This window comes from Caretta caretta, chromosome 1, assembly GCF_965140235.1.
Source record: "Caretta caretta isolate rCarCar2 chromosome 1, rCarCar1.hap1, whole genome shotgun sequence".
NCBI lineage: Eukaryota > Metazoa > Chordata > Testudines > Cheloniidae > Caretta > Caretta caretta.
Genome location: NC_134206.1, coordinates 138224167 through 138252015, shown reverse-complemented (window position 1 = coordinate 138252015; position 27849 = coordinate 138224167). Strand labels below are relative to the sequence as shown.

The 27849-nt window shown below is 43.6% G+C and overlaps 1 protein-coding gene across 1 annotated transcript in view; it reads right to left on the bottom strand.

The window, feature by feature from the left end:
- Nucleotides 1-457: 457 nt before the first annotated feature.
- Nucleotides 458-27849, bottom strand: part of GRPR (gastrin releasing peptide receptor) — a 37091-nt gene continuing 9699 nt past the window's right edge. Inside the window, exons 2-3 of the mRNA XM_048861688.2 lie at nt 6400-6751; nt 458-1476 (exon numbers count right to left, since the gene is read on the bottom strand). Coding sequence (XP_048717645.1) covers nt 1084-1476; nt 6400-6751 — 745 coding nt within the window. The 3' untranslated portion in view covers nt 458-1083. The remainder of the gene's footprint in view (nt 1477-6399; nt 6752-27849) is intronic.

Below are 27849 nucleotides of genomic sequence, written 5' to 3'. Positions count from 1 at the left end.
AATGGGAATTGGATTTTGCCTTATGTTAACGCAGGATTTGCAATCTGCCGTGTCCGTGGCACATTATCTTCCTATTCTGAGAATAATGGATGCCATGGTGCCCCAACCACTTGGCAGTGGAAAATAGTGAAGGCCTGATTCTCCACCAGTTTTATGATTTCAGTGGAAATACAGGTATAAATCTACTGTAATGGGTTTGAGACCAGGCCCTGAGTTTGTAATGACATTCACTGTACATCCCCATATTAGAAAACATCCCCATGAAGAACTTCTGTGCTTCATTTGACATTTGTTGTTCATCCTTAATCAAACGCAACTCAAATTCTGTATTACACGTTTAATAATGTAACCCCCATTATTTTGCCCCCTGAAGAGAAGAGCAGAATTGTCAGTGACTCTCAAAGTGCTGTGCTTTTTCCTCTGCAATATGGAAAAACGCACACACTCAAACTGTAAACATCTTCTAACTCACATTTATTCAAATGGTACATTGAAAGTGTACAAGATACTACGCATTTCAGATGGGGCCAACACACCCCAGTAAACACTGTGAAAATCTTTTTACACTATGAATACTGTATTCAAACATTTATAAATATTTGACAGCTCTAGGGAATGATCTACACTTCACTTTTTTTAAAAGGGTTGCTCTCATTTAGATGAATTTACTTCAGCCAAAAAACAAGACAGAGAAAAAAAACTCCATGAAGCTGTTTCCGCAAACAAAGGGACAAATCTTGAGTCCCTTACACAGTTTTTTTATGTGACCGTGGTTGGAGTCTGCCTGAGTCAGAACTGAGGCAAAACTATGGATCTCAGGATTTGACTCCAAGCCAGTGAAGGCCTGATCTTATAGGGGCTGAGTGCACTCAACTCTTGTTAAATCGGTGGGCACTGAAGGCGTTCAGCACATCACACGAGATGTTCACTATGACGGTGTCAGGCCCTAAAGTACCTGGAAGTTCTTGTATGCAGTTGATTTCTCTATGCATGTATGCGACGCACTATCCCCGCAAAGCAGAGCAGGCAGCCATGCTAACTACACCGCACAACAGTTTCCAAAGCTGTTCCCTGCCATGTACCCTATACACAGCCTTCATTACAGATGTGGTTGCCGTTGATGAGGCTGAACATGGCCACTGAATGGTTGGTGCTCTTGAGGGAGGTCATTCGAGTGGTGCTTCTGCCCATGCTTTGGGACCTGATGAGGAGACGGGTTCTGCAGCACAACAGCTGGTTGTTGAACTGTTTCCTAAAACTTTTGCTGAGCAAGTAGAGCGCGAAAGGGTTTACGCAAGAGTTAGCAAAGGCCAGGATTCGAGCACAGATGCTGGTGATGAAGTGCAGCACTGAGGTGTCTACCTCTGAATAATGGTAGGACCGGTATAAATAGATGATGTGATTAGGAAGCCAGCAAAAAGCAAAGAGGCACACAAACACCAACACTGTCTTGGCCAGACGCTTACGTGAATCAATCTGAAAAGAACAAAGAGAAAAGTAGATTAGCGAATGTTCCTCACTTTGGCAAAAGCTGGTGAAATTGGAAGCTAATTACTTTTCCTGTCACCGGGCGTGGATGTGGGGGAAATGAGACAGTTATTGCAGGGGAGTCTGGACTGGACAGGACTTTAGCACTGAGCGAGTCAGCTGCCCAAAAAGTAAGAAACCAAACAACTAAAACATCTCTTCTATCCTAAAGATAAAACTCAGGTGAACCTAATGCTCAGTGACAGAGTATCACTAACCCCAGCATGGTCTACAGAAGTCCAAGAATCAGCAACATATTAGCCAGGGTAGGGGCTACCTAGCATACTTCACAGAGTGCAAATACGTTACTACTTGGGGCCATGTGGTAAACATACGCGTATATAATGCCGGCAGACCCTGCTCGTCAGGCAGGTGGGATCATTGTTTCTCCTTCATGGAGTCTTCTTCCCCAGCTCCTGTAGCCTTCCTTTCTCCTTCTCCAAGCTTCTTGTATATTTCCTTATTGAAACCCCTCCTAGTCTCCTGGGTTTCTTTGATCTATGGTTAGTAAATTTTCTCCAGAAAAACCCTCCCCTCAGAGAAGAAGGGTAAAAATGGCTTTCCCTAAGTTGCAGTCACTCTTTAGGATAACTTTTGTATGATCAAACAACCATCATTAACATTAAGTATTCCCCATTGTCCTTTGTCTAGTGAGTACCAGCTGCATGTCCTGTCAGCAATGATGGATCCACATACGTATCGGCTTTCCGTGACACAGAAATTTCATGATACAATTTAATAATATCATCCACCATTCGTAAATTGCACAGACAGAACCCCCAACTTGTCACAGGGCCATCTCAGAAATGGCTGTGCCAATCTTCCAGTTCAAACCATGATGGGAGAAGGCCGAGGCGCAATGAAAGGACAAACTACCTGAGGCCTGGCCTACACTAGGAAAAGCTGTAATTTTACCACATGATAGCTAACATGTTACACAGACAGGGCAAGCTGTGGTCTGACATTGATTTAGAGGGCGAAGGGGAAATCCTGAGGGGGGCCTAGGGTTCACCTCGAGCTGCTAAATCTAAGTAAAGCTACAACCTGCCCAGTCTGCACTAGGGTGATACAATGTGTTCTCTCTCTCTCATTGTAAAAACATATTTATGTCCCTAGAGAGGACAAGACCTTAGAGGGGACCCACCATCCAAAAGAGGAAGATACAGCTGCTCCACCCAGGGAACCTCTAGACAGTATTGCATCATGGGAGATGCAATGCCTCCTGGACCTTGCTGGCACAGATAGTGTACTACCACTTGTCTTAAGAGGCTGCTGTATGCATGTCACTTTGTGGTCATGCCCTACCTCCTCCCCACCCTTCCTAGAGTGGCTTTTGCTGCTAGCTCCGCTTGCTCTGCATGTAAGTCTTGAAATTGTGAACACCGCTTGGGGCCTCCCTGCTCTTCCATATCCGGGCAGCAGCTGGGCACAGTCAGGCCCTTGCAGAGTAATGGGCTCGGTTCTGATTGCTTCAGTTGAGAAGGGTGAGAGCTGAAACTGTGGGTATGACAACATAGCAAACGCTGTGCACAGGCTCGCTTACCTGTGCCTGACTCCAGCTTGGATAGATCAGGGGCTCTCAATCTTTCTAGAGTACCGTACCCCTTTCAGGAGTCTGATTTGTCTTGCGTACCTCCAAGTTTCACCTCACTTAAAAACTACTTGCTCACAAAATCAGACATAAAAATACAAACGAATCACAGTACAATATTACTGAAAACTGTTTACTTTTTCATTTTACCATATAATTCTACATAAAGCAAATAGAATATAGATATAGAAGCAAGTAGAATATAGATTTCAGTGTATAGTATAGCAAGTCAATGTCTGTATGAAATTTTAGTTTGTACTGACTTCACCAGTGCTTTTTATGTAGCCTGTTGTAAAACTAGGCAAATATCTAGATGAGTTGATGTACCCCCTGGAAGACCTGTGCGTACCCCCCAGGGGCAGGAGTGGGCAAACATTTTGGCCCGAGGGCCACATCTCGGTGGGGAAATTGTATGCAGGGCCATGAATGTAGGGCTGGGGCAGGGGGTTAGGGTACAGGAGGGAGTGCGGGCTGTATGTGTGGGGGGGGTGCAGTGTGCAGGAAGGGGCTCAGGGCAGGGGGTTGGGATGTAGGATGGGTGCGGGGTGCAGCAGGGGGCTCAGGGCAGGGGGTTGGGGTGCGGAGTGGAGGGTACAGGGTGCAGGAGGGGTTCGGGATGTGGCTCCGGCCCAGCACTGCTTACCTCGAGCAGCTCCGGGTGGCAGCGGTGTGCAGCGGCCCTAAAACAGGCTCGCTGCCTGTCCTGGCCTCGCATCACTCCCAGAAGTGGCCAGCATGTCTGGCAGTGGCTCCTGGGGGTGGGGTGGGGCAGGCAGCTCCGCCGTGTGCTGCTCTCCCCTGCAGGTACCACTCCTGAAGCTCCCATTGGCCGCAGCTCCCTGTTCCCGGCCAATGGGAGCTGTGGAGGGCGGTGCCTGCAGGTGAGGGCAGCGCACGGAGCCCTCTGCCCTCCCCCGCCCCCCCACCAGGGACGTGGTGCTGGCCGCTTCCGGGAGGTGGCACGGGGCCAGGGCAGGCAGGGGGCCTGGCTGCTGGAAATGTTGTGGGCTGGATTGAAAGCCCTGACGGGCCGGATGCGGCCTGTGGGCCATAGTTTGCCCTCCCCTGCCCAAGGGTATATGTATCCCTGGTAGAGAAACACTGGTATACACTAGCCTGTACACAGCTTTTGCTGAGTAGTCATATTCAGAATCCCAGCTCTCATCCTTGTAAAATTTAAGGAGAGTTAGATGGGTCTCATTTGAGGTATAGATGTTTATAAAGTGTATCAAAGTCTGATCAGCCACTCCTTTACACACTTGTGCTCCTTTTCACACCCCAATGTATAGCACTGAACAATCATTAGGTACTGCTTGGCACTGCTTGAGGCAAGATTTGAGGCTTTTTGTGCTCTGACCCAATGTGGCAAATGCTATATTCTCATTACTCACATGAAAGATTTGAGTCAGATAGTCACATCCCAAAGCACTATAAGTAAATTGAGAATTAAGATGGTCACAAAAAGCAAATCTTTTCCCATGATAGAAGCAAGCACGAAGCAGGCAACAGAACACTGCCATAGCACGTCATGACTTTATTTTGTGTTCCTTTAATTGCATAAGCTGAAAATTAGCTATTGAATTCAGAAAAGATTGACATGTACCAGATGACAGTCAAATGTCCCCAAAGATCTAACTGTAAATTAAACCCTGTGGGATAAGTCTCTCATGAGTGAACTGTACATATATATTTTTAATGTATCCTTAATTTGATACTGAAGCTATTGTGGCCCACATCTGCACTATGAAGAAAGGAAACAATGCAATAAAGAAATCAATATCACTTATCTAAGACAAAGACCTATCACTGCTGAATGCACTGCAGGAGTCAAATCATTGACTGACTTTGCTGGAGCAGACTCACTTTTTGCTATCTTTATAATTCTGTATACAAACCTTTGGGGAAAGGACAGGCGAGAAGTGACTCTTTATACTTCTAGTGCACTTTAGTGGGTAATCAAAGCAGTTACCAAGCAGGCAGAAAGGTGGGAATGGTGGGAGAAAGACTTATAAACATTCAAAAGTAATGTAAGATACGTCCTTTGTGAAATCCCCCCATTTACTATGCTGAAAGCACATCTTTTCACCCACATGGTGCTACCTGATAACCAGTGATGGGAAAATTTCTAAAGGTTCAAGAAATTCAGTTCAGATCTGTTACTGACGGAGGGTAAAGTCATTGTTTGTACAGCTGAGCCCACTCAGGCTAACAGCAGACTTGGAGCCTAAAACATAAAAGCATGAGCCTCTACTGATTGAGCTAAAGTAGCAAGAAAGTTGCTACATGAGAAAGTTGCACCAGCTCAATTTAAGGTGAGGATTTAAACTGATTTATTGAAACTGGAGCAAAACCCTGTACTAACACTTATTTCAGTTTAAGCATGGCTTACGTTAGTTTACTTACAATCAAGTGGGAATTAAGCCAGACTGAAATAATCCACATGTAAACTGAAATAGGAAAGTCCACACAGGGGGCTGTACTAATTTAAAAGTTTAAAAGCAATTCAAGTTAAAGAACTGTAACTTTCTCATTTAGACAAGATCTAAGGATAGCAGCACACTGGAGCTGGAGGGGTCATTTCCAGCTCAAGGAGACATACCTGTGCTAGCTCTGATCAACCTAGTGTGCTAAAAATAGGAGTGGAGCCACACTGGTGCAAGCAACTTGTCCCGCAAGTACATGCCAAGGGTTTCAGACAGGATTGTACTTGGGGCAGCTAGCCCAGCTCACTGTTCGTGCCCCCATGGACACTGTTATTTTTAGTACTCTCTCTTGATCAAAGCTATAAAGGGTATGTCTACCTGAGCTGGAAATAACGCCATCTCCAGTATAAACATATACTGTTTGTGCCCTTAGCCGGAAGCAGTAGTAGATTCACAAATCTCCAGCCACTAAATGAGAACAGGTTTCAAAGTGGTAGCTGTGTTAGTCTGTATCAGCAAAAACAATGAGGAGTCCTTGTGGCACCTTAAAAACTAACAAATTTATTTGGGCATAAGCTTTTGTGGGCTAAAACCCACTTCATCAGATGCATGGAGTGAAAACTACAGTAAGCAGTACATTACAGCACATGAAAAGATGGGAGTTGCCTTACCAAGTGGGAGGTCAGTGCTAATGAGGCCAATTCAATTAAAGTGGAACTGGCCTATTCTCAACAGTTGACAAGAAGGGGTGAATATCAAGAGAGGGAAAAGTACTTTTGTAGTGCTAACGAGGCCAATGCAATCAAGGTGGATGTCGTCCACAAGGGTAATGTACTTTCAAATAAAATAAATTCATACCTGTTTCCTAACATGTATGTTTCCTTCCACAGGTATATTGTAAGCACTCCGGATCAAATTTTTAGCAATGAAATAGTAATACACTGAAATGATGGATAGAGGAATGATGTAAAAGATCAGAAATGATGCCATTGAATGAATTTTTGGATGTAGCCCATCAGAATGTGGGTAGGGAGCACAGCTGATGAATGTTTTGTTAGTGTCTCTGTCATAGAAAGGGTGCAAGTCAGAAAACACTGCTTCAGGAATGGCCAACAGCATGGATAAAATCCAGATCATAGCAGCTTTCAAACAAATCTTCATCAGCGCGTGGGAGGCTTGGATATCCATCGGTCTCACTATCGCTTTATACCTAAGAGCAAAGAGAAAGAACTGTTACTAACTATGACATTGAAAATAGTCACACTGGGTCAAATGTATCTTTGTCCAATCTTTCACTGAGTCCCCTTTTCATTTTGGAAAATCCCAGCAACAGTTTTCAACTGGTGCTGGTTGAAATTTTTAACATTTCTGAAATTTTGCAATCAGCTCAACTTGTCACCAGTTAATTCAATTTCAGGTGTATTGATTTTGAACATGTACAGATATATTCTGAGATCCACGTATGTGTACAAGTGGCATTAAGAGGAAGTAAAATAAATGCGTGTACTTTTAAAGCATAAACACTGTGATACTACTACAAATAGAATAGCACTTCATTTAGTATTGTTCAAGGAAACTAGACTAGATATTGCTTAAAGAGTTTGTAAAAGCTGCTGGTGACTTCTTTTGGAGTTGAGGGTACACAGCACTTCTGAAACTCAGACCTTGTGTTTTCAAAATTGGAACAGATATTCTACCCATTTAAATTACTTATGTGTGGTCTAGGACGCAGTTTCCATTTGTTCATAATTAATTGTATCCAAATTAACTAGCATGTGGTGATTTACAGAAGACAAGTTATGAAGAAAGAAATTACGTGCTACATTATGTAAATATGCATAATAGATTTTGTGTTTCTGTACACTTTTTCCTTCCAGAATTTCAAGCTTTTTTAAAAGTTTGAATTTCTAATTCAGCACAGAAGCAAAATATATTTGAAGCTTGTATGTAGAATGAAAAGCCCATATAACAAAATAGCCACATATAAAAAGAACTCCAGTTTGAAATAGGTGCATTTAAAAATTCACAATTCATAAATATATTTAAAGTATAAATTAGAAGTAACAGATGGCATTTAGGAAATAATATCTATAGGTTTTATACAGTATTATTAAATTAATCATACTCATGATAATGGCATTTATATCCTATTCTCTACTTAAAATCTAGATATTTTTATTTGCCCAATCCCCTTTTCAAAGAGTATATGGAAAATGAATCCCTATAGAGTTAGGGGTTAAGTGGTCAACATAGAATAAAACATAAATGGCGACTCACTTTCTCATAACTGTTCTTCACGGTGTGTTGAATATGTCCATTACACTTTAGGTGTCTGCACATCACGTGCACCGGTGCTGGAGAGTTTTCCGTAGTGGTACCCATCAGGGTGGCTCTGCCCACTGCTGGGCTCCTCATACTCTGAAGCAAGGATATAAAGGGTGGAGTTGCCCCATCCCCCCTTCAGTTCCTTCACACCGGAACCGATAGTAGGCTGTGATGCATCAGGAAAGGAGGGTGGGTCTTGTAATGGACACATGCCTACGAACATCGTGAACAATGATTATGAGAAGATGAGTAACCATTTTTTCTTCAAGTGCTTGCATACGCCTGTTATACTCTAGGTGACTCCCAAGATATTACCCCAAGAGGCAGGGTAGGGAGTCTCATCAGAAGAGGGACTGCTTCCCAACATTGGCATGCTTCTATGATGCAGCATACAGTGCTTGGTGAGTGTGGAATGAGAATGGAAACCATGTCTCTGCTCTACAGATGCCCATAACTGGGATTGTGCCACAAATGCTGCTGAGTTCAAATGAGCTCTTGTTGAGTGCACTGTGAGTTTCTCAGGAGGCATTGCTCCTTTGCCAGTATAGCACATTGTAATGCAGCTGGTGATCCATTTCGAGAGTCTGAGTTGTAATCGGGTGGTCTCTCATATATTCCATAAAAGACGCAAAGCTGGGAAAAGACACAAAAAGGCTTTGTTCTATTTAGGTAAAACACCAATGTTTGCTGAATGTCCAAAGTACGGAGCCTCTGCTTGTCTTTATGTGTATGTGGTTCAGGAAGGAAACTGGCCAGTGAATAAACCAATTAAAATGGAAATTGGCCACCACCTTTGTAAGGAACATGGGGTATATTCTCAGCTGAACCTTGTCTTTGTAGAAGACTGTGGAGGATGGATCTGTGACCAATGCATTCCGTTCTCTCATCCTTGTGATGGAGGTAATGGCCTTTAAGAAGGCTACCTGTGCTGACAGATGTTGAAATGAGCATGATGCTAAAGGCTCACAAGGAGGGTCAATAACCGCAGACAACAGCAGATTTAAATCCCAAGAAGGTGTTGGGTCTGTGACAAATAAAAACAATCTATCAAGACCCTAAAGGAACCTGGTAGTGATTGGGCAAGTGAAAACAGTCTAATCATCTGTGCAAGGGTGAAATGCCAAGATGGCTGACAGATGCGCCCTGACTAAGGGCTAGATCTGACTCCTGAAGGTGCACAAAATGGTCCAGAATTATGGGAGGTGGCCCAGATGGAAAAACACTTCCATTTACTCAGGTAAGTAGCTCTTGTGGGTGGCTTTCTGCTATTAAGGAGTACTTTCTGAACTGCTACTAAGCGATGTGCCTTCTTTACGTTCAGCCACTGATGAATCATGTCAGAGCATGTAGCCCCCAGCTGTGGTTCTGTGTCAGGAGATCTCTGTCTATTGGTAACAATAAAGGTTCATGAGTGGACAATTTGCAGAACTCTGTGTACCACATCTGTCTCAGCAAGGCTGGAGCTATAAGGATCATCTTGCCTTGATCTTGCTTGAGCTTGAGAATGACCTGGGAATCAGGGGTCCTGGCAGGTAGGCAAAGAGGAGCTCTTTGTTCCATGGAAACAGGAAAGTGTCTGACATTGATCCTGAGGTGTGTCCCACCCTGGAACAGAAGTAGGGATAGTTCCTGTTCTGTCAAGTTGTAATCAGATCTACAGATGGGAAACCCTCTACACTGAATACCCATGCTAGAACATTTGTGTTGAGGGACCATTCATGAAGTTTCTTGAAGGCTTTTTCTAAATCTTTCATTGTCACTCAGCATTATAGCATCCTGTTTGTTGGGTCACCTGTTCAACAGGTAAACATTCTTCAGAGCTAAGTTCTAGATTCAAAATGGTCTCTACCCAAAAATAGCTACAGACACATCCACGTTGACTGTTGTGTAGCCAGTGATATATTGCCCCAAACCACGGTGGGGCTCCTTTTGTTTCTAACTTAATGTACGATTAAGTCAATTGGAGTCTGCCCACTGAAATCAGTGGGAAGACATTGGATCAGACCCATGGATGGGTAAAAGTGCAGGAATCAACATCTTTGCTTCCCATGGTTACTAATACCACATATTTGGCGGGATGTAGTAGAAAGAGAGAGCCTGAGACATGAGGCCTGGTATAGCGGGTCTGGTGTAAGGCCTAAGGCCTGAACTAAAATAGTCAGGCACTGCTGATATAAAGCAAAGGTTTGGCTATGAGCAAAAGTCAGGCCCTGTTACAAAGCAGATGCTTGCTTGCAGGTTCACGATCCGATATATGAACTTGGCAAGAACAGAGCTGTCATTGCAAAAACACAAGCATTCCTAGGCACTGAGAATTTCTGTAAACATATTCCAGAAGGCTAGTACCAGAATACCCCGATACAAGGCTATGGTATAAACACGCTTGCCAAAGATGATACATGGACACACTGACCCCCCCCTTAAAGATAAGATCAGGCTGACAGGGTGATGGCTAGAGACGATTTGATCAAACCAACAGGTACACGGTAAAGGGTGGCAACTAACCACGTCAGTGGGGCAATGCGTAATTTGTTTGTATCGGCATATAAAAGAGGGGTCAAAAAGGGGGTGTCTTTGGCCGGTCGAGGGGGGAACTGAAAGTCCCGCCATTCACTGAGCTGATCCATTGTCAGGGGCATACATGTATTAAGTGTACTTGTAGCACGTATAGGGCATTAATACTGTGCTTTCTTGGCAATAAACCTGGCCAAGCACCTCTGCCACTGAATAAAGTCTGTGATCTTTTGGGGCAGTTTGATCGAGCCTGCTGTATGGACTATCTGGCCAGAACCAGTGCAGCATGCAGCGAGAACACATACGCAGCAAATAACTGACCATAGGGGATAATGAGGATCTGCGCTTCTCCTACTCTCTATGTTAGACAGCGAGGTACTTGAGCACATACCTAACTTTAAGCATGGGCGTAATTGTGACACTCCCCAGCGTACCCAGCGGGGTGAGGCCCCTCACCATTATCACCACCTGCCTTTAGCATGGAGCAGTCTTTTCTGTGCCTGCTGTGGATAAGCTCTCTGACAGCACAAGCACTGCCTACCAGCCTCCACAGGCCTCGCCTCCTCTGTACAGGTAGCAATAGGCACACACCAACCTCTGGGTCCTCAGAGCATTCCCTGCAGTGCTCTGTTCCTGATCTACTGGAGACTCGCCTAATTATCAGGTCAGCTGTTCCCAAAGTCACAATATACTCAGGATCGCCAGCTGGTTTAACACCACAGCACTTACGCTTACTCTTGTTTTCACTATATCTATCAATCAATCAATCAATCAATCAAAGAATAGAGATTCAAATGGTTTATTGTAAAATAAAATCATAACATGCTTTCTTTCTAGACCTAACTAACAGGTTAACTTCCTGTCTAAAGAAGTTTCTCACCCAAAGGTCTCTCCAGCATTTTCAGCCAAGCCTGGCCGAGATCAATTTTCCCTCTAATTTTTTACATCCATGTGTGGAATGAATTTTGTTATGTGCACCAATATGGAGGTGATGTATACGGGGCTGGGGCTGGGGGGGTTTGGAGTGTAGGAGGGAGCTCAGGGCTGTGGTAGAGGGTTGGGGTGCAGGGGGTGAGGGCTCTGGCTGGGGGTGAGGGATTTGGGGTGGGGCTGGGGATGAGGGGTTTGGAGTGTAGGAGGGAGCTCAGGGCTGGGGCAGAGGGTTGGGGTGTGGGGGGTGACGGCTCTGGCTTGGTGTGCAGGCTCTGGGGTGGGGCCGGGGATGAGGGTTTGGGGTACAGGAAGGGGATCAGGGCTGGGGCAGAAGATTCCTGTAACCCACGTACACTCCCTCTGTGTCCCTTGCCAGATGGCACTGAGAGATTCCTGGGTCACCGTAGTCTCATTCATTTCAAATAGAACTTCAGTGGTAATATTGACAGTTAGCCATGAGCTTATGTACCCTGCTGAAGCAGGGCCTAACTGAAGCTCTTAATATAATGTGCTCTCTGCTATCCATGCAGTGAGACTAAGGGCCTGATCTTGTCATCACACACACACACACACACACACTCAGGGCCTGATCCTGCCATTATATACATACATACATACATACACAAGCACACAACCCCCCTAAACTCAATGGCAGCTTGAGGTGTGCATTGTACGGCACCATTCAGTTCTCAGTAACAAACTAGCCACCACCTTCCTGGTGCTGCTACCCCAGTTTGCTCTCAAATTCAATATCTCTAATTATTGTGTGATACTGACATTTTTCAGTTGAAAAATGCCTAAAGGAATTCCCACAGAGGATTAAAAAGCAAGAGATGATTCAGGGGCCGTAATAAAGGCCAACATTTGGAAAGGAGAACATGCCTTTTGAAGACTCAATCACATAAAATTTGATGCTAGTCAAGAAACACCGTCAGTGCCAAGCATTCCAAGTTGTCAATCTGCACAGAGGAAAAAGCCTGATTGCTGATTCAATTGGAAATATGAATGAGACTGACCTATGCTTCTGTTCAGACTTTGAACTGTTCTGTACCCATTGTACGCATTAGACAGAGAATCACACAGAAGCCACTAATGACCTCATATGCAGGATGGTTGCCTGAGTGCTATGTGCCTTGGGATCCTATTATTACCAGGACAAAGAAATCATAGATGAGGCTTTAAACAAAATCAATTACTCTTTTAAAACCCATTCTTAAGGCACCATACGTAGCAGGAAAGCAGTCAATCATAAAAACATAGGGCTGGATGCTCAGCCAGTGCTGCAGCAGTACAAAGCTGCCCTAAAGCCAGCTCAGCTAGCCCATTTCACAATTCCCCCTCCCTAGGGCACCCCGCAGGGTGGCAAAGATCTGCTACAACAGCTTCAGCGCTACTCCTTTTCTCTGGACTTTTCAAAGGGGGCCTGGCCAGAATATCCCTGCCCCTGGCAATTCCTGGCTGCTGGAACAGCCCAGGAGAGTCATGGGCAGCCAGCATAGTTTAGAACATGGCTACTCTAATCTGTGCCAGGGGGCTGGTCTAGTGTTGAAGTCACCACTTGGAAGATCCAAAAGGTCCCTTTTGAATCTTCTCCTGTGAGCTGCACCCAGCTCTCCCCAGCCAAGGCCCAGGAACTGGCCTACTGACTCTAAATGCCAATAAACTTCTGTCTGACTGAATTATGTACGATGAATTTTTCTCAAATTTGAACAAGGCAAGAATCTGCCTAGCAAAACCTGACCCAGTGTAGTCCCTGCCGTTGCCCTAGAAGCAGGATAATAGCCACACATACAATACTCAGTCGTGTTTCACCGAGAGCATTTCCTAGCCTCACCCCTTTTTGTGAGCCATGGCTAACTGACTCCCTCCAATATGTGGTCTGATTTATTTAATTTTTGCTCTTCTGAGTTTGTTATAACTGCCAGAATTAAAAACCAAGCCGGGAGAAGAATAGAAGACAGGCTGTTGAGGACACGACAGTACTTAGATCTCTCTACGTATGTGTCTCTAGACTAGGGTTGCCAGTTTTGGTTGGACATATTCCTGGAGGTTTCATATCATGACATCATCTGTAATTAGAGATGAATCTTTAATTCCTGGAGACTCCAGGGCAATCCTGGAGGGTTGGCCACTCTACTAGTCTGGACTGACTCCCAGCACGCCTCTGTTTACGTGCATCTGGCTGGATCTGTATTGTGATGATTAGATAATTATTTCCTGCTTCTCCAATCATTGAAATTGCCTTACCTTTCTAATAAATGCCATAGACAAGGGATCTGTATGGTTAGGTTTTTTCCTATTGAGGTTAATATGTCACGGAAAATTTTGGGAAATTTCGTTATCACTCCAATATGTAATAATACTGCCAATAATAATACCACCACTGATGTACTTTCCAGCTTCAGCTACACAAACATTAGTCAGTGCAATGCAAACAGCACTAATGCAGCACCTACAGACATAAACAGACTAATATGTGTGCCATAAGAAAAAAAAAACTGCACACCTATTCTCTAAAAGCATTCATTATAACAAATCTCCACACCGGGAACTCTGTTCCTTGCCAGCTGGTATAAATTGGCTTAGCTCCATTGTGCTCCTCTACAAAGTTAAGACAATTTACACCAGCCGAGGATCTGCCCCCCAATGTATTATTGCTCAGACACCCCTAACTGTAGAGATTTGAAGGGCAGTTTTTATTCCACAGCAATGAGAGAGACATTCTGTCCCTGCTGCCGCAGTCTAAGTCCCTAGTGTTTTTTTCCTCACTACTTACAGCTGAGGAGTGACCTATGGATGTTGCATCCATTGCAAAATAACTTAAAAATGACTAAATCTGGGGAAAGACATGTGATGTTTTCTCTCAGCGTTTAAATCCATTTAGCCATGTTTGTCTCCGTTTCCATCATTTGTTTAAAGGAGGTAATTCTGCGCTGTGTGAGGAAGCTGGTGCCCCTGGCAGCCTTACCTTTCTTTTCTGTTTCATGCCTCTTTTGAATTGATGACTCACATTCTCTTTTTTTTTTCCCTCCCTCTTTCAGGTCATCAGTTGAAACAAGTGTAGGAGAAGTTTGAATCACTGCATCCCTGCTTTGCTATAAGGCCCTTTGATGGGGGTCCCTGTGTTATTTCTGATTGTCCCACTCCTTGAAGGAGTTGATGTAGATGGGGCAGACAACAGAGCTGGGTGAATAACTGACTTTTTCAGTTTTCTGGCAGTTCTGAAAAAAATCTGTTTTGATCTGAACTGAAACCGACATTTTCCCAAATTTTGGGTAAATTAAAAGTTTTTAAAAAATTGTTTTGGGTCAGATGAAACATTTTGGTTTTGGTCTGTTTTCACCTCTTTAAACAGAGACAAAGGAAATGAAGGGCTAGAGTTACAAAAATGGAGGAGTTCCCCTCCTCATATCTAGTAGTCCAGCAGTCCGGGCACTTACTCGGGACACGGGGGAGACGAGGTCAAATGCCTGTTCTGGGGCAAGGATTTGAACAGAGCTCTTCCCCAGCCCAGGTGAACACTCTAGCCAATGAGCTATTAGATATAAGGGGACCACTACTACCTTCTCCTTGGTTTTTGTGAAGCTAGCTCCAAACAATCAAAATGTTTTGTTTTCGCTAATGTTGAAAGAAAAATTCATTTCAACCCAGCCAATTTGCTGAAATGGATATGAATTTGTGAAATGTTTCTGTTGATCGAAAATGCATTTTTTGGGGGCAAAAACTAAATTTTGTCTAAAATATTTTGATTCAGCTCTCACAGAGAATGATTGCCCACTGATCTAGAAGTGGATATCTGGGCTACGTGCACAGAATAACAGAACAAACCATGGGAACCCTTGACTAAACAATGTCAGCTCTGAAGAGTCTGGCTGCCTCATCTCAGAGAAACTGAAGTCATTAGTGTCCATATTAAACTACCCAAAGTCTCTGTCCGTTGGGACACTGCTCTCCATTTCTGAGTGTGCACATAACTGAAGGTGCAATTTTGTACTGCAATTATTTTTGCTCACAATTTAGATCTGAAGTTCTTATTTGTGGATGCAACCAAAGACACAGACTTCCAAGCAACCTAAATTGTGGGTACAAATGAGCATGGCAACAAAAGGGGGCCTGCAACTATTTACACACCTACTTACAAAAATGGAGGCCTGGGTAGGGCCTAGTTTAAAAACTCAGAGTGCATAGGAGCCATACAGCCATTCCAAAGTCTCCTTTCCAATACAGATATCATGGATTCACAAATCTCAAATTACCCATAGCCCTGGCTTATCCCCATAAACAACTGGAGCCTACAGTTTCCCTGATAAATATGACTTGTCATGAAGCTTTATATGAATTTATAACAGCACACGTTTCCCAAAGTCAGTAGTTTCCAGTAAAGAACATGCAATGGAAGGTGAGCCAGATGTTCAACAGTATATCTCAGAATGATGCCTATTTAGTGTACTAAAAACTCATCTTACTGATCAGAAGTCACACTTACTTTCAGTCTGACAATTAGACAGAGATCTCCCTTTAACATGCACTGACTTGGTGGCAACCAGAAAAATTTCCTCATTACGCTTAATCAAAGGGCAGTATCTAAGATTGCATGTGCCCTCTGATATGATAGGCGTTTGGAGATCTAGCTCAGGAAACGTTTGGAGATCTAGCTCAGAATATAAAAACAAACATCTGTATTTTCCACAGTATGCATCCGATGAAGTGAGCTATAGCTCACGAAAGCTCATGCTCAAATAAATTGGTTAGTCGCTAAGGTGGCACAAGTACTCCTTTTCTTTTTACTCAGAATAGATGATCAGAACATGTAGTGTACTGTCCTCTAGCCTGCTGCATTTCACAGACCCCTCCCAGAACCTCTGTTCCACCTACTTCCTGCACGAGTCCCCTATCAGCCATGCATAGTAATGTCCCCCTTCTCAGGCATTACATATCTGCCTTATTGAGTGTGACTGCCAGGTGAGACTGCACTTGTTCCAACACTCCACCAGATTTTGGGTACACATGTGCCCTTACAGACTCCTGGTCTCTTGTCTCCCAATGCCTCCAGAGATCCTCAGTTTTCCCATCAGAGCACCATTCCACTGGCCTTTCCCCTCCCACCGCAGACAGGGTTGAAGCCTTACTCCTATATGGCAGAACTCTGAGACTCTGCATGCATCTTGGGGAGAGACATGAGGAGAAAACTCTGCATCACATCTGCTAGACAGAGCATTCCTGTGGGCTGGGTCTGTAGGAAGGTCTTAGAACAAGGCCCAAATATTACCAGCTAAAAAGAATCCTATTGCTGCTGGGTTTTGGACAGTCTATATAACAAAACAGTAGACCATCCTCTACAATTTATAAATTGGTCAGAAAACTCGGGTATATTTATCAGGGAAACTGAACAATTTTTAAAAAGTCAACTTTTCCAAAGGTCAAAAAGGCTTAGGTTCAATGTATTTTTAAAATTTCACCTGAACTGGTTCCTCTGTCCCTTTTGCTAAACATAATATGTGCACCTCAAGCTTAGCTCCGGCATATAAAGGGAAAATTTGAAAATTATTAAAGATATGTAACTACAGTTTTCTATTGTCACAGTGCAAGAGTTCCCTCGAAAACATGAAATGTAACATATTGGCATTGTTCCAGCTAGCTTAATTTATATATAAAAGGCCGTGAGCAGTCGGGAAAGTAGTTTAATCTTAATACGTGTGTGAATTACTATATTAATTAAATATAAGAAGGAGTCTTGTTGATAGTAAAGTAGCATTTCACAGGAGAAATTAAAAAGAAATCTGACTGGACATCTGCAGCAGCAGTGAGTGGAACAATACCATAAACCTTGGGATGTTTTTTTTTTTCCCAGAATTGAACCGTATGAATATTTATACATCTGTAGATCAGTAAATCAGCAAATCTATAAAATAGATATATTTCCACACATGGTTGCTAGACTGTGCAACTCACCAAGACACTCCTGACAGCTGCCTAGCAATTCATAGAGGGCCTATTTTTCCTGGGGCTTTGCTACAGACTGTGGTTAGAATGTTTGATTCCAGGGTGGACTTTTGTTGTTGTTGAAATCCGTATTTGAAGCTTGTTGATTTTAATAAATTGTACATCTATACTGGGACAAGCGAATACATAGGCAGCTAGTGTTTGGAATGTCAATCACTTCCTCTTCCTTTTCCACTGACTTGACATTTCAATGGCAGAGTTAGCATAGCAGGTACCGTTCACTTCTTGAGACTTGAATTCAAATCCTACTCCTCACTTGTGCGCATTACAAAATCACCGTACAATCTGGATGAATTGCAATTTCAGGTCAGGAATGGCTCAGGACTGATACAGCAAAGGGGATTAGATCAGAATTACATTTCATTGGTATTTTGAGAAGGAGAGCTTAATAGTGACTATTAACAGTGACTGCACTATTCCTGGCTAACATCATTGCTATAGATGCTTCCTGTCATGAGCACTCAAATCTATCCCAAATTAATTTAAAAAATAAAAAACAAATCTGTGGAAGAGGTGAAGTAGTTTATTGCACTGAAATAATGGCAGCCCTAGGGACAGTCTATTCCTTAGCAAACACTTCAGTAGTTCTCTACCAGGGCACCATTTCAGATTTTGGTAGTGGGGGGCAACTCTAACCGTGATTCCAGTGGCTACTTTCTAATAACTTAGATATTAGCAGACAGGAGCACAGTATCTAATTCCTATATAAAGAAAGAAAATGTAATAAATATTAGACCCACGCAGCTCTAACACTAGCATGTTCTGACATCTTGTTTCAAGTAATTTAAGGGACACTGGTTAGGTTTAAAATTTTAATGTATATTCTTACTTTGTTACTAACTTGAATTCAACAATTGAAACAACTGTAGAAAAATCCAGATTACTTTCTATCACTTTTTGGCAGTTCACCAACCTTGGAATGGATTATTTAACTTTTGGAAACATCCGACTAGGGCAAGAGCCTGTGAGTTTATATTGCAACTGCCTGGGGCTCTAAGGGTGTTACCCCCCTACAAATAATACTCAAGAAACTGACTTTAAACAGGAGTGAAACTGACCCTTTCAAGTCACTTTCACAGTATTGCCAACCCCAAATGTTCAAAAATCATTAATCAGGCTCACCAACAATCAAGAGATTGGCTTTAAAAACATGAGATTATGTAAAAATAATCAATTCAGTGTTCTTTTTATTTCCCTTCTGCTTTTTGAGCTTTTAGGATGCACTAGGGTCACAATTTGAAGCTTTCTCCGCAGCCACAAGAGCTAGAAACTTCGTTTTTCTTTAAGAATGAAGGCTGAAATCATCACATCTCCACTTGACTCCAGGAGCTGGGGCTTTAAGGAAAACAATAATTATCATGAGACTCATGAAAATATCATGAGTTGGCAACACTGCTTTCACTTCTGTTTAAAGACTAATTACTTTCCAGGCGGCTCTTAAACACAGCCCTACAGTGATTGAGATGCAGTTCTCACAGGAGGAGATTTAAAACCAAACATCCAGAACATTCCACATTTTAAAGATGAGAAAAAAACTGAGACTTCTGAGGTATATCAGGGCCACTGCAGGCAGGAAAGGGAAATACACAGGCACAGGACCTCTGAGCAGCTCTTCTTCTTGAAAGAAAGTTGGACGGTCAAGTCTTCTAATCCTTAATTAAATAAAACTTCTACTGCCATCAGTGCCTCCACTCATAGATATTAACATGTGCTCAATAACTATACACTTCAGAGTTAAGTATCTGAGCCATCTTATCCAGAGTTATGCATCTTATATGCATTGGCTCAGGGACTACATTTTCTGGCATATGCTGAACAGTGCTGAGCACACAGATGGTGCCCTGCAAATAATACAAACCATGAAAATAATTTTTGACTTTATGGACTCTGTGGATGCAACTTCTGTTCTTTGTTCTGGAAGTGGCCTGGGTACAGCTGAAATCCTAAGAATTTGAGGCATAAACACATCTGATACTCATCTGACGTTCTCATTCCTTCCTTTTCTCAAACTCAGAACAAAAAATGACAAAATGTTAAAATCTAAAATTGCACAGCAGCCATTGCTCTACAACCCAGCCTGGGGCAGAATCTGCCACCCCTTGGGGGTTGCGATCTCCTTTAATCTGACTCTTGTTCTCTTTCTTTCTTCATCCTTCCTGACCTCTGTGCTGCTTTTCATGGTGTCAACCATGACATCCTTCCCAATCGCCTGGGACCGATTGCTGGAGTCTCAGAGAACTGGCCTTCTTGTTTTGCTCCCATCTATCAATCTTCTTTTTTTGCAGCCTACAGCAGAAAGATAGGCTGATCCAGTGTATATGGAGCTACATAGGTGCCAACTCCATGGGTGCTCTGGGGCTGGAGCAGCCACAGAAAAAAATAGTTTTGAGCACCCACCAGTCACCCGCCAATCAGCTGTTCAGTGGTGTGTGGGAGGTGTTGGGGGGAGGGGGCAGAGCGGAGATGGGAAGAGGTGGAGGAAGGGTGGAGCCTTGGGGGAAGGGGTGGAGTGAGGGTGGAGCCCCCCCTTCACGCCCCCCCCCCAGAAAGAAGAAAGCACATGTGCGGAGTTAGCCTTGAGAGACCTGGGTTGCGTTCTACTTCCCCTAGGGACTTCCTGAATGACCTCAGGCTGGTGCCTTAGGGACAGAGTTTCAAAGGCTTTTAGGCACCCAAAAATGCAGCTAAACATCTAGTGGGGTTTACAAAGCACCAAACCTTCTAAGTGCTTTTGAAAATCCTGTTAGGTGCCTAAATACCTTTGAAAATCTGGGCCTTAGTCTCTCTGTGCCTCAGTGGCCCATTTGAACAATAGGGATAACAGCACTGCTCTACCTCAGAGGGGCTATGAGGAGAAATAGGTTAGATATTGTTAGGTTTCAGAGTAACAGCCGTGTTAGTCTGTATTCGCAAAAAGAAAAGTAGTACTTGTGGCACCTTAGAGACTAACCAATTTATTTGAGCATAAGCTTTCATGAGCTACAGCGTAGGGGACAATTTCCTGGTGCAAGTGCTAGAGGAGCCAACTAGGGGGGGAGCTTTTCTTGACCTGCTGCTCACAAACTGGGAAGAATTAGTGGGGGAAGCAAAAGTGGATGGGAATCTGGGAGGCAGTGACCATGAGTTGGTTGAGTTCAGGATCCTGACACAGGGAAGAAAGGTAAGCAGCAGGATACGGACCCTGGACTTCAGGAAAGCAGACTTCGACTCCCTCAGGGAACGGATGGGTAGGATCCCCTGGGGGACTAACATGAAGGGGAAAGGAGTCCAGGAGAGCTGGCTGTATTTCAAGGAATCCCTGTTGAGGTTACAGGGACAAACCATCCCGATGTGTTGAAAGAATAGTAAATATGGCAGGCGACCAGCTTGGCTTAACGGTGAAATCCTAGCGGATCTTAAACATAAAAAAGAAGCTTATAAGAAGTGGAAGGTTGGACATATGACCAGGGAAGAGTATAAAAATATTGCTCGGGCATGTAGGAATGAAATCAGGAGGGCCAAATTACACCTGGAGCTGCAGCTAGCGAGAGATGTTAAGAGTAACAAGAAGGGTTTCTTCAGGTATGTTGGCAACAAGAAGAAAGCCAAGGAAAGTGTGGGCCCCTTAATGAATGAGGGAGACAACCTAGTGACAGAGGATGTGGAAAAAGCTAATGTACTCAATGCTTTTTTTGCCTCTGTCTTCACGAACAAGGTCAGCTCCCAGACTGCTGCGCTGGGCATCACAACATGGGGAATAGATGGCCAGCCCTCTGTGGAGAAAGAGGAGGTTAGGGACTATTTAGAAAAGCTGGACGTGCACAAGTCCATGGGGCCGGACGAGTTGCATCCGAGAGTGCTAAAAGAACTGGCGGCTGTGATTGCAGAGCCATTGGCCATTATCTTTGAAAACTCGTGGCGAACGGGGGAAGTCCCAGATAACTGGAAAAAGGCTAATGTAGTGCCAATCTTTAAAAAAGGGAAGAAGGAGGATCCTGGGAACTACAGGCCAGTCAGCCTCACCTCAGTCCCCGGAAAAATCATGGAGCAGGTCCTCAAAGAATCAATCCTGAAGCACTTACAGGAGAGGAAAGTGATCAGGAACAGTCAGCATGGATTCACCAAGGGAAGGTCACGCCTGACTAATCTAATCACCTTCTGTGATGAGATTACTGGTTCTGTGGATGAAGAGAAAGCAGTGGATGTATTGTTTCTTGACTTTAGCAAAGCTTTTGACACGGTCTCCCACAGTATTCTTGTCAGCAAGTTAAAGAAGTATGGGCTGGATGAATGCACTATAAGGTGGGTAGAAAGTTGGCTAGGTTGTTGGGCTCAACGGGTCGTGATCAATGGCTCCATGTCTAGTTGGCAGCCGGTGTCAAGTGGAGTGCCCCAGGGGTTGGTCCAGGGGCCGGTTTTGTTCAATATCTTCATAAATGATCTGGAGGATGGTGTGGATTGCACTCTCAGCAAATTTGTGTATGATACTAAACTGGGAGGAGTGGTAGATACGCTGGAGGGCAGGGATAGGATACAGAGGGACCTAGACAAATTGGAGGATTGGGCCAAAAGAAATCTGATGAGGTTCAATAAGGATAAGTGCAGGGTCCTGCACTTAGGACGGAAGAACCCAATGCACAGCTACAGACTAGGGACCGAATGGCTAGGCAGCAGTTCTGCGGAAAAGGACCTAGGGGTGATAGTGGACGAGAAGCTGGATATGAGCCAGCAGTGTGCCCTTGTTGCCAAGAAGACCAATGGCATTTTGGGATGTATAAGTAGGGGCATAGCGAGCAGATCGTGGGATGTGATCGTCCCCTCTATTCGACATTGGTGAGGCCTCATCTGAAGTACTGTGTCCAGTTTTGGGCCCCACACTATAAGAAGGATGTGGATAAATTGGAAAGAGTCCAGCGAAGGGCAACAAAAATGATTAGGGGTCTGGAACACATGACTTATGAGGAGAGGCTGAGGGAACTGGGATTGTTTAGTCTGCAGAAGAGAAGAATGAGGGGGGATTTGATAACTGCTTTCAACTACCTGAGAGGTGGTTCCAGAGAGGATGGTTCTAGACTATTCTCAGTGGTAGAAGATGACAGGACAAGGAGTAATGGTCTCAAGTTGCAGTGGGGGAGGTTTAGGTTGGATATTAGGAAAAACTTTTTCACTAGGAGGGTGGTGAAACACTGGAATGCATTGCCTAGGGAGGTGGTGGAATCTCCTTCCTTAGAAGTTTTTAAGGTCAGGCTTGACAAAGCCCTGGCTGGGATGATTTAATTGGGGATTGGTCCTGCTTTTGAGCAGGGGGTTGGACTAGATGACCTCCTGAGGTCCCTTCCAACCCTGATATTCTATGATTCTATGATTCTAAGTGAGCTGTAGCTCACAAAAGCTTATGCTCAAATAAATTGGTTAGTCTCTAAGGTGCCACAAGTACTCCTTTTCTTTTTGTTAGATATTCTGAGGCGTTCAGACCGTATGGTGATGGGGCCACATATGTACCACAGGTAGAGTAGGAACTTCCCTGGGTTTTGGCTGTTCCCTGGTTTTGGCTCACACACCTCAAATCTCCCTCTTTTCTGAATGTAACCTTGGCTCAGAGGGCTTGGCTGCATTTCTTCCTTTGGAGTGCCCTGCATTCTCTCTTCAACACCTCCCATCCCCTGCAGAGGGAGTCCTGTTTTACAGGCTCATCTAAGAACTTCCAGATCCTTAATTTAATTACCAGCCCTTTCTTATTGTAATCACCCTGCCTCTGTTTGTAAACAAAACACTGACTCCCTGCCCCAGGGGCACAAGCTGGGAGCAGCACCTCTCTGCAGAACTCACATTCCACATGCATGCAGTGCTGTTGTTAAGAGTTCCGCCTGGGAGCACACCTCCTGTAGGAAACTCGTGGGGGTGGGGGAGGTGCAGAAGCCCCTCCCTGTCCCACCTAAATAGTGCCCCTGTTCTTTACTTGGGATTATCAGTCAAAAGTCCTTGCATGAAATCCTGGTCCCACTGAAGTACCTGGTAAAACTCTACTGACTTCAAAGAAGCCAGGGTTTCATGGTTTGTCTTTTAATGGCTTTTTGTTGCCTTTTGTGAAATGAGATATGTGGTCTCAGTCCAGGTCCTAGTAGGTGTTGTAGCCGTATATTTAAAAGCATTATAAAATTTGGAAGTCTTAGCAATTATGGCAGTCTTAGCACTGAGGCCAAGAACTGAATAAGCATGGAGACAAAAATGGCCTTCCGCTCTTGGAAGTGATCTGCTCTAGAACAGTTTTTAGGCATTGGTGGCGTGGTGGAGAAGCTTACACTGCCCCTGTTCTTGCTCTTCCTAATTTATGGAGGCCTGTACTATGTTTTAGTCTGACTATATGGTATCTTGCACAAGCACCACAAGTCACTCAGATGAAGATTAACAATCCATTCCACATCGTGAAACCCCAGATCCTGCATTCTTCATGGATAAAAATGGATACGAGAGTATATAAAAATAACTGTAAAATGAAAAAAAAAAAAAAGAAAGAAAAGAAGAGAAAAGAACTTCTTGTTTAGCTAACAGCTTAATTAAACCTGAAGAATCTTTGTTAGTGGTGGTGATAAATGAGAAGGAAAATACAGGTTAACCTAAAATCCCAGACTGAATTTGCAAGGATCACATTTAGAAAGAGCCCATCATTTTACTTGTAAAATAAGCACATCTGATATGGAACCAGTGAAAAGCAGCCCAATGGAACTCACACAATACCATGTTTAAAGTCACTTTTCAGAAAGAAAACACAATTTAAAACAATGGTGCCTATCCATTGTTCAGGATGTGTCAATATGTTTGATGCAAGTCCATTTTTCATGATTGCATGCTTATGATTTTCTGCTAAACTCTGTTCTATTTCAGGTAGGTTCTTATGCCTCCCTCATCGTAGTCGTATCTAAGGCTCTGATCCACAAGTCTCATTTTTAGGTTCCTAAGTCCAAGTTTTACGGTTCTACTGTAAGCTACAAAACTCCCACTGAGCCCTGTAGGCACCTACACTCACTCAACATTTAAGTTTTCACATGTGAAAGCTCCCTCAGCACCAAACTTTCTGTCTCTGGTAATGTGCACTGGTGCTTCACGCTAGGCGTCTGGATTCCTACCTCCTGCCTAAGCCCTAGAGTTATGTTATCCATGAACCAGGGGAAGATATATCCTCATCTACCTAACTTCTCTGCTTTAGGTGTACGCAGAGGCTGCAGGCTGGATTGGGTCTCATTCAAAATCTGTCTGGAAAAGGCAAAATCCCATTCACAATCCAGCTAGAGGAGGTGGTGCCCATCTTGTAACTTTTAGCCCAGTGGTTAGAGCCATCCCTGGGAATGCGGGAGACCCAGATTCAGTTCCCCCCCTCTCTGGAAGTGGGGGAAGAAAGGATTTAAACAAGGGGGTCTCCCACCTTGCAGGGGACTGCTCTAATCACTGAACTATAAGATATTCCAATGTTGGAGCTTCCTCAGTCTCTTCTTTTGAAGATGTTCCGCTGGATAAACAATGAAAGAGTGATTGGTGCAGAGGGACTGGATCCTATGTGGGTGCTCTAACCACAAGGCTACGGAATCACTCACTCTCTCGCTCCCTGTCAAGGTTCCTTCGCCACTCTGAACTCTAGGGTACAGATGTGGGGACCTGCATGAAAACCTCCTAAGCTTATTTTTACCAGCTTAGGTTAAAATTTCCCCAAGGTACAAACTATTTTCCTTTTTCCCTTGGACTTTATTGCTGCCACCACCAAGTGTCTAACAGATATATAACCAGGAAAGAGCCCACTTGGAAACGTCTTTCCCCCCCAAATCCTCCCCAAACCCTACACCCCCTTTCCTGGGGAAGGCTTGATAAAAATCCTCACCAATTTACATAGGTGAACACAGACCCAAACCCTTGGATCTTAAGAACTGTGGAAAAAGCAATCAGGTTCTTAAAAGAAGAATTTTAATAGAAGAAAAAGTAAAAGAATCACCTCTGTAAAATCAGGATGGTAAATACCTTATAGGGTAATTAGATTCAAAACATAGAGAATCCCTCTAGGCAAAACCTTAAGTTACAAAAAGACACAAAAACAGGAATATCCATTCCATTCAGCACAGCTTATTTTCTCAGCCATTTAAAGGAATCAGAATCTAACGCATATCTAGCTAGATTACTTTCTAAGTTCTAAGACTCCATTCCTTTCTGTTCCCTGCAAATGCATCACACACACCCACAGAGCCTTGTTTCCCCCACCCTCCAGCTTTTGAAAGTATCTTGTCTCCTCATTGGTCATGTTGGTCAGGTGCCAGCGAGGTTTTCCTAGCTTCTTAACCCTTTACAGGTGAAAGGGTTTTTCCTCTGGCCAGGAGGGATTTTAATGGTGTTTACCCTTCCCTTTATATTTATGACACTCCCACTCTTTCTGGCCCACAGACTATTGTAAGTATTTATCCACAGTGGAGCAGTTGTTTTGTGCAGTACGAAGCAGCCACCTAAGTCATTCCTATGAGAAACTACTTAGGTGCTGAAACTGTCTGACTCCAGGAGAGGGGTTCTGGTTTATGGAACACTAAGCAGAGATAGGCACCTCCCTGAAGCCTGGACTTAGGCAACTCAGTCCGAGAGAGGTGCAGGGTTTAGGACACACCCTTTCTCTTGGCATCTCTCATTGGCTAGCTTAGGTAACTCCTTGCTATCTATGCTGGCTTTTGTGGATCTCATTCTACAGTGCCTCTCTCTCCCCATTTGTTGTATAGGGAACCTAGCTCAGACTTTGTGCATTGTAATGTTGTCCCTGGATTTTCTAGGTGCCGCGATGCTGAGCGTTGCAATGTCTCCATCCCTTTGTGGATCCAGGCACAAGTGCCTTCCAGTGGTAAATTGATGGCCATGACTAATATCTGTCACAAACACTTGTTCCCTTTACAGAAAGCTCACCCTCCCAATTCACTTACATCCTATTTTTCTGTTTTATCCCTTGTTGTGTTCCATCTGATGTATAGATTGTGAGATCCCTGGGACAGAAACAGGGCTCTTTTTGGTAATTGTCTGGACAGTGCCTAGCAGAATGGAGCCAGGGTTCCTGACTGTGTTACAGTAATGCCTAAAAACATCAAATATTAAACAATAACCCACCCATAATCCGCTGTTGCTTAAATATTGACACACACTGGCCCATTAGCAGCAATTCTGCCCTCAGATTTTCATCCACAAGTCCCATTGTATGTGTTTCTGATAATGGAATTGGATCCACCATGCTTAGGCCATCTGGTGTAACTGGAAGTGTAATCAAAACATTAAGAAAGCTCATGCTGTTTGTGCTGTTTTTCTTCATGCAGATGGACAAGGGAGCTGAGCTAATGCAAACTAAAACCACGGCTGTTATAAGAGTTTGTATTGTGTTGACACAGTGGAAATCAACACAGGATGTAAGATTTTGTACATCAAGCAAAAGAGATACGCATATCTACATGTATACCGTGCATGCAGCACAATAAGAACTATTCAAAAGCAATCACGAGGAAACAATTAATTAAGGGCCCAATGCAACTCCCACTGTAGTCAAGGGAGACTTTCCACTGAATTCAATAGAAGTTGGATCAAACCCTATGCCATTCAGCAGGTTCAGATTTTCTTATCTGAACCGGAAGTGTTAATATTCAGGTTCAGAGCTCTCATATCTGAATCCACAAAGTAATTGTGAGGGAACTATTCAGCAAATTTTCATAGCTTTGAACAGGCAATCTTTTGCTATTCCAGAAAATGATTTACTCAGACTTTACTCAAAAGCTTCCCGTTACTACACAGAAAATTATAGCACAACAAGCAGATTATCTGAAAACAGTGCTTTAGTGCCCTGGAAGCAATACAAATTTATGAAGTGTTATTGCTAGATTGCCTGGAATACATTCATAACCCAGATGCACACTGAAGTTTTATAACCCAGGCTAAAAATGATTTCAAGCTTTTTTCACCCACAAAAGATCAAACCTTTAAAACAATAGCATGGAAATCCAATCTGAGTCGAAAAGCAAGCCACATTGTGGTTTTATTTCCCTGTGGCATGTTTTATTTAATCCCACTGTAGACACTATAGTCCACTAGTAATAAAATTGGACAGCTGAATGGATCTACAGGCATTACCCTTTCTTCTGGTATTATACATATAGTTACTAAAGTATGCTGTATGCCTACACGGAGCAGGAGAGGTTAATTCAACAGGTAAGGAGACTGGCTTCTCTAATTTTCAGTCCTTGGAAATATCTTCCCAAAGGATGTGGATTTCTTTTCCTTCCATGGTTTTCTTGAGATCAATAAACTGCTATAACAGTACATAGGAGAAGCACACATTGTTTGTATAGTCACACTTACTGTAAGGGACACAACATAGTCTAAGCACAGGACAGAGAGTCAGGTGTGTCTGAGTTTTAACTCCATTTCTGCTGCTGCCCAAGACAACACAAAGCCAAGTGTTAGGGCCAACGTTTTCAAAAGTAGCCTCAATTTTTGAGTACCCAACTTTAGACACCTCAAGCCTGATTTTCAAAGCCCTGAACTACT